Genomic DNA, 11,519 nt, shown 5'->3' with positions numbered 1-11,519 from the left:
CATCTTCAGTACTGTATCAGGTAGACCAATTATTGACATAAACGTCCCAATAGGTTGGTAATTTTCACCGTAACGAGTCTATTGCTAAATGCGTTGGTTGCCATATTTTTGTCTTTTGTACGACCATACACGCAACTTTTGAAAATATCTCGTAAATTATACTATTCTGTCTCTTACTTCCGCGATCGCAAACATTATACTTTCTTCTTCAGAAAAAAAGCAGAACAAAAAAACTTGAATTCATTTCAAATGCAAGGTAAGTAAAATGCCGGAATTGAAGACTTAAGTAGTGAAATATCAAATTGGGTCAGCTAATATTATAACGAATTCAGGTAACATTACTGCTGATTCTGTTTTACAAGAAGGAAAATAAAAACGTTTTCTACTACGCATTTCTGCTAGTGTTTATCCTTACCTTATTGAGATATCTGAAAGTATCGAAGATATCCATAAACAGGAACTGGTAGACTTCGAATTAGATTCGGAATATTACGAATGCACTATTATCCGCAATGTCATTAATAAAGGATGTGGTTTTCTTTCAAATCTTCGTTGAATACCATCGTATGGACAAACCAAACACCTCTTAATAAACCCTCTATACGGTTGGCTTGGCATCTGTGAACTAAATTCGTATCGCCTTTGCTTTGTTTTATGTAGCTGTTGTCTTCAACGGCAGAATTCAGCGTCTTAATTCGAAAACAGATATTCACGTGCCACAGCGATGAGTGTGGTAGAAACAATATCACATGAACGCTTACTTTTTTCAATTAATCGTCTGCAAAATATTGCGTAAATGGTTTTAGCTGTGAAAATATGCTGTGAGGGCTACATTTTCACCTTTGAGCTAATTTTTATAAGTAGTGTTTATTAACTAATTTTTGTTCTCGATTATTTCAGCAAAAGAACAATGAGTTTTTTTTATTAAATGATCCATTGGTGCTTGGCTCTTTAAAAATTTATATGTACAAAGTACCTAAATGTCTAAACAGGTCATAGCAATCGCTCTGGATTCTTTAATTTAGTAAAACTTAGTTTTTTTATTTAGAACATTATAGTATCAAGTATATATCTGACCGAATTCGCAAAAAACATACCCGCATTGACTCAAAGACAGTCCGACCCCCTCACCACCCCTGGCTAGGAGATTGGCCCTTCACGCATGCTCGTTGCATGGACCAGTCCAGCAGGGTGCCATGTCAACGCAGAAGCCTCAAACAAGGCTAAACAACTGAGTAAAATACCCAGAAATACAGTCAATATCAAGGTTATTTAACACTGAAAACTCAAAGTCTAGATTTCAGGGGGGTCAGTATAAGACACCCTCCCCTCCCCCCTGCTTTTGACAGCTGGCTGCCAGCAAACCACCAGCAGATAGGCCAGTGCCTGGGCCATGTGCCCGGCCTGGCTGTGAAGGAGCCCCCCTGGGTTTAAGGTCGCTAGCCTAGCCTGGATTCGAATCCAGAAGAAAAGCTAGCTATTGAGCACTTTGTAGTAGATGAGAATTTCACTCCATTTTTTGGTTATATATATATATAATAAGGAATTCCACTCGAAAAAAAGAATAAACTACAATTAGCGCAAAAATAACTTGCAAATTTGGCGGTTATCTTAGTTCAGGTGTTCAAAGGCCCTGACCTTGGATCTTGTTAGCTTTGTTAGCGCTAGGTTTTCTCAGGGGCCCCCATCGGGGAATTTATTACATTATTGTTGTTTAAAGGCCCTGTTTAGGGCGCAAGTTGTGCCTTGCCGCGGCATAGTTTCAAGGGCTTTGTTTGGGGATTTTGGGACCGCCTTTTTTGAACATTGAATATTTTACACGCGGGTCCCTTCACACTTTCGGCTGACTCGACGAATCGCGTTACTTTTTTGATATTAATCTTATTTGTATTATATTCGATTATTTATTCTTATTTGGTTTGTGTCTTTTGAGTTTTGTACCGCATTGTCATAGTATCTCGCTTAGTAATCACCGATTGTTTATCATTGGTTAATTTTTTCGTTTTCATGTGTTACCACGCCCTGTTATGTAATCATCTTTGTAATATGATGTCATTTTTTATACTGTAAACTTATTTAAGGTTATTGTAATTTATTATTCACTTGCACTGCAACTGATGAAGGTCTTTGACCGAAACGTTTATTTTTATTAAAATTTTAAACTTTTTTTTAGACTTCTTAGATTTTTTACTGTATATATATATTTTTTCGCTCGAAGTTGTCCGTCCTCGTTTTCCACAATTGCCTATATATATATATATATATATATATATATATATATATATATATATATATATATATATATATATAGAAGGTTAAAAAATTGTGAGGACGGACAACTTCTGACGTGAAAAAGATTAAAAATTTAATAAAAAACGTTTCGGTCAGAGACCTTCTTCAGTTATTAAAACTTTTAAAAATTGTAATAAGTTGTAATAACTGAAGAAGGTCTCTGACCGAAACGTTTTTTATTAAATTTTTAATCTTTTTCACGTCAGAAGTTGTCCGTCCTCAAAATGTTTTAACTTTCTACGTTCGTTTATGCTGCGAGGTTTGGACTGTGAATCTTTACTGATCCTCCTGACGCTGTGACACCTTTGTTGGCCTGAGAGTTCTGGTAACGATTTTATCTAACTATCTATCTATCTATCTATCTATCTATCTATCTATCTATATAGATAGATAGATAGATAGATAGATAGATAGATAGATATAAAACCCTTATTTCTCTAGAATTTAACAAGAAGACAGTGACATGGCAGAAATTTGAAAACGTAGCTCTATTTCTACAGTTACGCCCATCTTTTTGATAACGTTCTTCAAACCGGAGGAATGCGAAGACGCCGAGTTTTCGTTTTCTTCTGGCGGAAAACATTTGAAAATGGAGCCTCTCGACAACGCTGACATCACCATAATCACGTGATTTCTCACGTGATTTCACGAATTTTCCGGTAACACCGGTGAGTGTTGCGTTTTCAAATTTCTCCGCCGTAATGTGGACGGTAGACATCTGAAGCGTTTTCAGAGTGAAACCTCGGTTTTCAAATTTCCCCCGCGAAGTATGGACGCTGCCTTTACCTGAAGTTTGAAAAATATTATGGTAGTTTTAGAAGAGGCATATTGAAAATACTTTATGTTATAATATAATATGTCAAATTTTTCTCGCATTTTGATTGGTCCACGCGTATGATCTATTGAAAGACAGGAAAACGCCGTTTCCTAGCGTGGAAACTAAAACGTTTTTTGCTACAACGTTTAAAAAAACTTTGGTGAAAGTCGTGTTATTTTAAGATGTCAAATTTTTTAATATAACGTGAGGAAATGATTTGCTTTCACCAAATAACATGTCAGGTACGATATAATTTTGAGGGTTGGCTAAAATATATTCCTGTTCTTTTTTTTTTTTTAATTATTCTACAGCTTCCTAACGTAAGGTAGGGATTTTTTAGATAACACTAAACCAATATTACCCCAAGGTGGAGATGATAACAAATCGTTATTTGAAGGAAACTTAGCAAGAATTCTACTAAAAAAGATTAGATAATTCGTTCACGATTTCTCTAATCGAGGGGATAGTTGATGAGGCCAATCACCCCATAGAAACTGAGAGCGAATACGCTAATTGTTAACTATTGAAAAACTTCATTAATAAACCATGTGGATCACATCTGCTCGAAACAAATCGGACGAACTCCCATCTCTCCATATCAGTTGGCGACGAGCTCGCTGATATCTTGGTTGAATACACGAGGCTGCAACGTAAACTTCAGTTGAAAACTACAGCAGCCCCTTGCTTGCAGTGTGCTCTTCTCAACCACAGCACATCCTTTCATTTTCTTTTTATTAACAATTTAAATAATATTTTTAAGAGCGAGGTAACGCAGCGGCCTCCTTGTATTTGCTAACCTCGCAAAATTAACTGCTTTGAAAAAAAAGGAAAAACCGATCCAACCATATCAGCTTCAAAACCATATCAGAAAGGACATTTATTGACATAAGTTAACACCGTGCCGTGACTACAGCTAATTGCTTTGGATGACATTTTGTTGTTCTTTGCATGGCCGTACACGCAACATTTCAAACTATTGTCAGATACGTTACGTTTAACTTTTTGAGGAAGCCTCCTAAATTTTAAAAATCCACTTTTTTCTGCAATTGCAAACAATTTACTCTCTCCGTCCGGGTCAGGAAAAATGCTTCCTCAAAAAATCTTGAATTCATTTGAAATTCAAGGTAAGGAAAATATCTTCAAATTTGGTCAGCTAATATTGTAACGAAGTGAGGTTACATTATTGCTTATTCTGCTTTACAAAAAGAAGATAAGCCAACAGGTTCCTACTACTATTTCTTTTTTTATATATTTTACTATTTTTTTTAATTCTCGTCAGCTGGGCAACATTTCGTTTTTGCCTTTGTGACCAAGAATCAACCAGTAAGAGCGCGCCTTTTATTCTGTTTAACTCCAGCGAGGCAACTAAAAAAAAAAGGCCAACGAACATCAACAATAGAAAAAAGACGTTCCGATGTTATCTTGACATCATCACCAAGTTAGAAAATAATGAAAATAACGGTAATTTTATGTTTATATTTGTACAGGCGAGTCGTGAATAGTTTCATGCGTGATTTCAATAACAATAGATCAGAATAAAAAGTAAGGGTTACGGGTGCTAACTACAAAATATAGAGAAATGTCCTTTTTATTGCTGTGTTGTAATTAGCATCCGTAACGCTTAATTTACAAAACTTATCGATGCTTTTTTCAAACCTGGTAATAATGTCACATGACATCTAAACGTCATTTTAGCTTTGATATTCATGGTAAAATGTTTTCTCTTTTTTAATCTTCGCTGATAGACTAAAATTTGCGCAGAAATGGCAAACGACGAAATAGTTTAAGTTACATACGATCTACGAGCAACAGAACGGTTAGGACCAATAGAAATCACCTGCGCACATGTCTCTGGACATGTTTATTTCACCCCTTGTTTTATATCATTCACGATTTATATTAGTACCACTTACGTCATACGCTAAAATTGAAATTTACTCGTTTTGTTAAAGTAGTTAATTTAATTCGTGTGCTTCTCAATAAATTTGAATGCAGTTTCCAGTAAAACTTCGAACAAGTTATTTACACAACATATTAAAAAAAACCTTTGTGAAAATCGTACCTTTTAGTTAACGTGCCAAAATTTCAAATATAACGTGAGACATATATTTGCTTTCAAAAAATTAAGATGTGTGTATGACTGACTTTTTGTTATTTTGTCTACATCTTGATCTACATCTGCATTTATAATCTGCAAAAAGGATTGCTTTAAAGCAAATATCTAAATATATAATCACCCGTATGCTGTTAAACCATCTGCAGTTTCAATCTCGTTGGCATTGCTTCAAAGATATTATTTTTTATGGGGTTGGCTAAAATAATCACATTTTTGAAATTCAGCTACTAAAGGTAAGGACCAGTTTTTGTAGTCATTTAGACTTCTGGTATAGTCGAGGGTTTGACGGCCAGGTTTAATATTTAGCATAGTGGTCGGTATTGTCCTTTTAAAAGCTTTGTTATTTTCACGGGATGAAAATACGGTCGCCGGACTTGCAACTTATGAAATAATGTCACGTTAAGGTCTTTGAGATGTTTTGTGAAGTTCTAAACTGCTTTTCCCAAGTGGGTATTTAAAAATCGAATCGCCAAAAACAACAGCTAAAATCCCGATCTTTTTTTCTTTGTTTTATTTTTTTGACTTATATTATGTAATTTAATTTTATATGATTTATCTTTATATGAACTATGGACTATTTTGTGGAAATAACATCATATGCCTTATATTTTTTTATGTTATCAAAATTTCTTTCAACAAAATTAACAAACCGAGTCCGTCGACATGTTCAACACATTGTCTTTTATAAGAAGTGTCTTAGAGCTTGCTGTACACTTAATTTTCATTGCATATGGTTGGGCTTTGAAAGTGTTACCATCGAGTCGAAAATTTAACACTTAAATCTCCAGCGTCTTAGCCAGAGGTCAAATATTGTCAAACTAATTTTTCAAATGCAGCCTGCGGTCTTAATTTTGGTTTTAAACGCGTCAGTTGAATCTACAGCAGAGTAACAATTCTTGTCCGTAGAACTGTTTTACTAGGGGACTTCAACGCCAAGGGTTATTTCTCGTTCTACTCACTTTATGTTCCATGCGGTCAATATCAATTAAGTTTTGGGAGCTGTTTGCTCACACCAAACTTTTATAACTGTTAAAAGAACAGGAGGACCCGATCTGATCGTAGTAAGGCCTTCTAGTAATCCTCCCGATTTTTTAAAAAGAAGAGAATTGCCACCTCGCAACTTTTGTGATATAAAACATTTAATGTCTAGGTGTTGTTTTCGGATTGATAAAAATGCCATTTTAAAGCATTTGAGAAAGAAAACGTTGTTGGTTGCGTTGAAAAAAAACAAAACAAAAAGAATGCTATCAACAGAGGACTAAAAATCGTTTTTGAAAGGCTCAATTCTTTCAGCCTGAATATATTTACGTCTGGTACACAAAGCTCTTTTTCAGTGACAGAAATCAAACCTTTGTTTCCTTACAAATTAAAAGAGTGATGAAACTGAAAGAATTTATATTTGGAGGATTAGTTTTGCTTACGACGTAGCCGAGAATTATTGACAAATTGATCAAGGCCCACATTTTATTAACGTTTATAAGGCCAAACGACCCTTTCCAGCCTATTTACTCCCAGCGTTTCTAACAAAAAAAAACTAACGAAAAAAAAATAACATTCGAGCTCAGTTAACCCCCCATGCTCGATTGCGTGCGGCAATCAAGCATAAGCAAACATTTAACTTTGTGGAATTTTCATTTTGCCAAATCAGGTTTGATTTTGTTCCTATCTCTAGAAAAGGAACCGTAAGTTCAGTTTTCTTTCTAAGCGTATCTATAACAAAATTCTCAATCGTGATTGGTTCTCCGCGCGCCCATTTGTCACGTAATCGGCGTGCGATCACGTGGGTGTTTAATTGCAGGCATCCAAGTTGAATTTTTCTTAATTGGATACCTGTAATTGGATACCCACGTGATTCGCACGTCAATTATGCTCGCTTTAATGGCTTCCTTCGCACTGTTTCCTACAGTTTTCAAAAGTTCTCAAAAGACATTTTAATTCCGAAATTTGTAATAGATACGATTAATTAGTAATTGGACCTCGTGTCTTACAATTCAGGGAGTAATCCTACTCGTAATTTCAAATCGGCCTTGGATTTTGAAATCACTCGAGCAATTACTCCCTGAATTGTACTCCAATCGGTACAAATACTATTACTTAGCACTTGCTATACGACGCGACCCATTTCACTGTAACTCTGCCAGATATTTTAACTGCGTAATACTCGACAATCCAGGTCAACGAGGGCTAATTATTGTCCGCGGTTTTCTCTTGCCTTGTTTCTTATACAGGTGACGTAACCAACACTGAACCTTTCAGTCATGTCTGAATCAGCTGGTATAACCACAGTTCTCGTCATACTTGTCATTGTAGATGTCATTGGAAACTCTATTGTTTGTTTGGTCATCAAAAGAAATAGGGACATGAGGTAGGCACTGAGTCGACTTCTTGTACGTAACCGACTATTTTTTTTTGCGACCCCTCTCTCTCGCTTGTTTCCTTATGGTTACTGCAATGTCCAACTGAAATTAAAAACAAAGTTACCTCAACTTGGAGGTTTGTGTATAGCGACCCTGCAAGAGACACACAATTTTGCAGCGGGTTCTACTTTGTCCAAATTTTGCGATTTTGTTTTTGTTTTTTTCATGACCAAAAAAGTCCACCAAAGGAATTAAAAAATATAAAAATAAGGGCAAATAAAATGAAAGAAGAAGAATAAAAAAAAATGACGACGAATCAACCACGTCAGAACCAAATGCTACTGTAACAGAGTAAAAATTGAATCAACATCCTGAGTGACATGTTTACCAACTGCAATGCCATAGTTTACGTGACACTTTCTGGCATATTCCGATCATGTCTTACCAAGAATACACAGAGAGAATAAGCCAACCTCTCCCTACAAAACAGGGAGTACAGCTAACTCACAAAATTAAGCTTAGCCTTCCATAGAACGTTTTCAATGACGTGGTCAGCAGCTATGTAAATCAAAGTGTTCACGTAAGAAGAGAGTTCAACTGTAGGACACCAATATGGAAGCCTTGACGTCATATAAAATACTCTACATTTTATCCCTTTCAATTTTTTATCTCTGTTTATACAATACTTTTAATTCCAAAGGAATCCCATGAATTATCTGCTCATAAACCTGGCTATAGCGGATATCATCTACGCAGTGTTCATAACCCCGAGAGTTTTCTACAAACTCCCCTTCACCTACCACCCTGACGGGGTGTTTGGTGTAGTGTTATGCAAATCCGTGACAGGCGGAGTCTTCGCGTGGACTGGGTCAGCTTCTGCAATCGTCACGTTGATTGCAATCGCCATTGAACGATATTATGCAGTAATGTATCCCCGTGGTAACAAGTGGAATCTTACAAAGCGTAAACTGAAGGTGAGTTTAGATGACAAACTTCAATGAAACCATCGATAGTGAATCATTACCAACACGCACTTTCAAAGTTCAGGGTTATTGCTGAACACTCCTTGCTGGAATTTTTCTGTATAAAGGATTCTACTAAGGGAATCTTAATAGCAATGAAACTATGTACTACTGTGGAAGGTAATCAGGCAGTTAATTTGGTTTTTGGTAATGGTTTTACTACGGTTTGAGATTGTCTGAGTAGTCTAATTGCTAACTCACTGGTTTGGATTTGGTTTTACGGAAACACAGAAAATAAGGTTTACGTCACATGTTCGAACTTCACCCCCAAGCCTTGTTTGACGGAAATGTCTCAAACCTCTGGCACCTTTACGTTGTTTCCAAGCGAGGATTGTTTTTTTTTTCTTTGTTACAATATTTTTTTATCTTTTTGTTTTATCCTTGCTGCTTTGGGAATTTGTTGATGATAACATTTACATGCTGTGCAGCCTCTCCTTACGGACACCTGATCTCCCTGATCTCTACCTCTATAATACTGACATTCGGCTCCGGCCCTCTGCTGTCCGTATTAGGGACGTTCCTGTCGTTCGTTTTCCCAGCGTGCTTAAAAAAGTGCAGGTGGTAGTTCATTAGGAAATCCAGACATACACAATCCAAATGAATTAACAATCAAAAGTTGAAGCAAACACAAGCAGCTGACGAGCGAAACCCGGGAAACGTGTAGTCACGATTGGTTTGGTTTTACTTCTGATTGGAAGGCAAAGTAGCGCGAGTTAAGTTAATCGCTTAGCGTAGTAATGAAAAACCATAGGAAGAGTTACATTCGACTCTTAATAGAACACAGTTCCATTTAACAAATTGACGCCAGGTTTTCATGCGTCTGTCCTGTTATTGATCATGAATTTCGTCAAAACATTGTCAAAGTAGCCGTGGATCCATTAGGCGATAGCCGATTGGATCCACGGTCTGCTCTGACAATATTTTGACGAAATTCATTGTCAATAACAGGACAGACGCATTAAAAACTGACGTCAATCATTTCTTTGTTACAATAACAAATTGTCAAATTGTCCGCTCTCGCTCGTTACGTCAACATCGCATAAATGATAAATTCATGAGGTCTCTCCGCTTATTGGCAATGAAAATTAGCCAATGAGTGCGCGATAATTTCTGACGTTGTTGTAAAATATGAGATTTATACTTGACAATTTCAGGTGATCATTCCCGTCACTTGGATCTGCGCCATAATATTAAATCTTCCGCTGATGATTGTGAAGGACGTGATAGAGACAAAGAGCGGAAACTCTTGCGTGTCCATCTGGCCAGAGGACTGGATAGGCAAGGCGTACAGTGTAGCGTGGTTTGTTGGAGTTTTTATTCCCTTGATAGTGATGATTGGGCTGTATTCCAGAGTCGTGTACGCTTTGTGGTTCAAACGAAATAACGGAAGCCAGCTCACCCAACAACAGAAAGTGAGTCTGATCTGGGGGAAGTCCCTTATAAAAAGATCGGGGATACTTCATCTAAAACCCCATTGCCTTAGATTTAGATTTAGTTTGTCTTAGAGTTGGTTCCCCGTTGTTCGCCTTCCTGTATGTCAGTTTTACATCTTGAGAATTTTCATGTTCATTTGGCAACTATTTCAACGTTTTAAAATGCCTTAATTTTTCTCATGGACCCTCAAACCTTTTTTTTGCCGCAAAATCCATTTAAAGCCAAGTTTTGTGACGCAAAATTCCTTCCGCTCAAGGATTATAATGGAATTTTCTGATGTTTGTATTTCTTTTTCCCTCTTGCAGTCCGTTGATGGTTTCTGCAGTTATTACAGTACATTAGCTAGTACTTTCGCTAAGTCGATTGTGTTTTTGTGTGTTTTTTTCTACCTAAACACAAAAGTAATAGCTTGTAACAGCTGGTACCGGACCATCCAAATTAAAGTAGCTTTGTTGATTAGATTTTATATTACTAGTCAATCGGATTTGGTTCCTCTAAATTAGCCTCAGTGTTGATCATATGCCATCTTGATCAGATTTTATTTCTCCATCCACAGGGCGTCATGAAGGTGCGGAAGCGTGTCACCTTGATGGTCGTAGCTGTCACTGCCATATTTGGAGTCTGTTGGGGCACAGGCCAACTTGTTTACGTCCTACTGTACTTTATATCCGACGTCATTGGCGCCGTCTTGCTCGCAATTTCTGAAGTCATGATTCTGTTCAATTCTGCTGTCAACCCGTTTGTGTACCCTCTGTTGAACCACCAGTTCAGGGAGAAGATCAAGAGAATGATTTGTTGTTTTTTAGCGGTCAGGGTTCATCCCGAACCTCAGGACACGCAGCTTGCGGAGACCACCACTCAACCGATCGTGGGAACAAGTTCCAAGCAGTGATGTGTTAGTTTTAATCTAACTTTTTGGGCTGTTCGAATTTAGAACTAAGAACGGATAGAATTTAAATGAATTTAGATGACATTTATCCTAAAATTAGTGGACTTCCACTTTCAAAACATTATAAGAATAACAAGAGCGCCTACGCAAATTTCCAAATTTGCTAAAATAAGTACAGGGAAATCCTTCGTAAGCGGACACTCTCGGGACGCGAAGAAGTTTTTTTCATCTTGGAGCTGGCGCCTTATGAGAATAGTTCTCGAAAGCGGCCACTAGAGATGTAAGGGAAAGATGACCACTTATGGGAACTTGCCCAGCTTACAATAAATATTGGGAATGCTTAATACCACCAAATTATAAATATTATTTTTTTGTTTTATTGCCTTATGCAATGCCGCGATAATGGCGATAACTGAATATACCCACCGCTGTATACTGTAGTATTAGGACTGGCCCTTAGTGATTAAAAAACAAATCATAGTTGCAGCTAGCATTAACATATTAGCATTAACAGTCTCACTACAACGAAAAAGCAGTAACACATCTTTCAAGGTCAGGCTCTATTTCTTTTAAGCGTCCGTTTACGGCAGCG

The 11,519-nt window shown here is 37.0% G+C and overlaps 1 protein-coding gene across 1 annotated transcript; it reads left to right on the top strand.

Annotated features, from left to right (window-relative positions):
• Positions 1 to 7,483: 7,483 nt before the first annotated feature.
• LOC145490643 (pyroglutamylated RF-amide peptide receptor-like) lies at positions 7,484 to 11,063 on the top strand. Its single transcript, XM_081469722.1, has 4 exons — positions 7,484 to 7,590; positions 8,283 to 8,556; positions 9,759 to 10,016; positions 10,595 to 11,063. Exons 1-4 carry the CDS (start codon positions 7,484 to 7,486, stop codon positions 10,928 to 10,930), a joined length of 975 nt encoding a protein of 324 aa, XP_081325848.1. The 3' UTR covers positions 10,931 to 11,063.
• The last annotated feature ends 456 nt before the right edge of the window (positions 11,064 to 11,519 follow it).

Source organism: Orbicella franksi, chromosome 6 (assembly GCF_964199315.1).
Source record: "Orbicella franksi chromosome 6, jaOrbFran1.1, whole genome shotgun sequence".
Taxonomy (NCBI): Eukaryota; Metazoa; Cnidaria; class Anthozoa; order Scleractinia; family Merulinidae; genus Orbicella; species Orbicella franksi.
The sequence above is the reverse complement of the archived record's forward strand: the minus strand, read 5'-3'. Positions and strand labels throughout refer to the sequence as shown.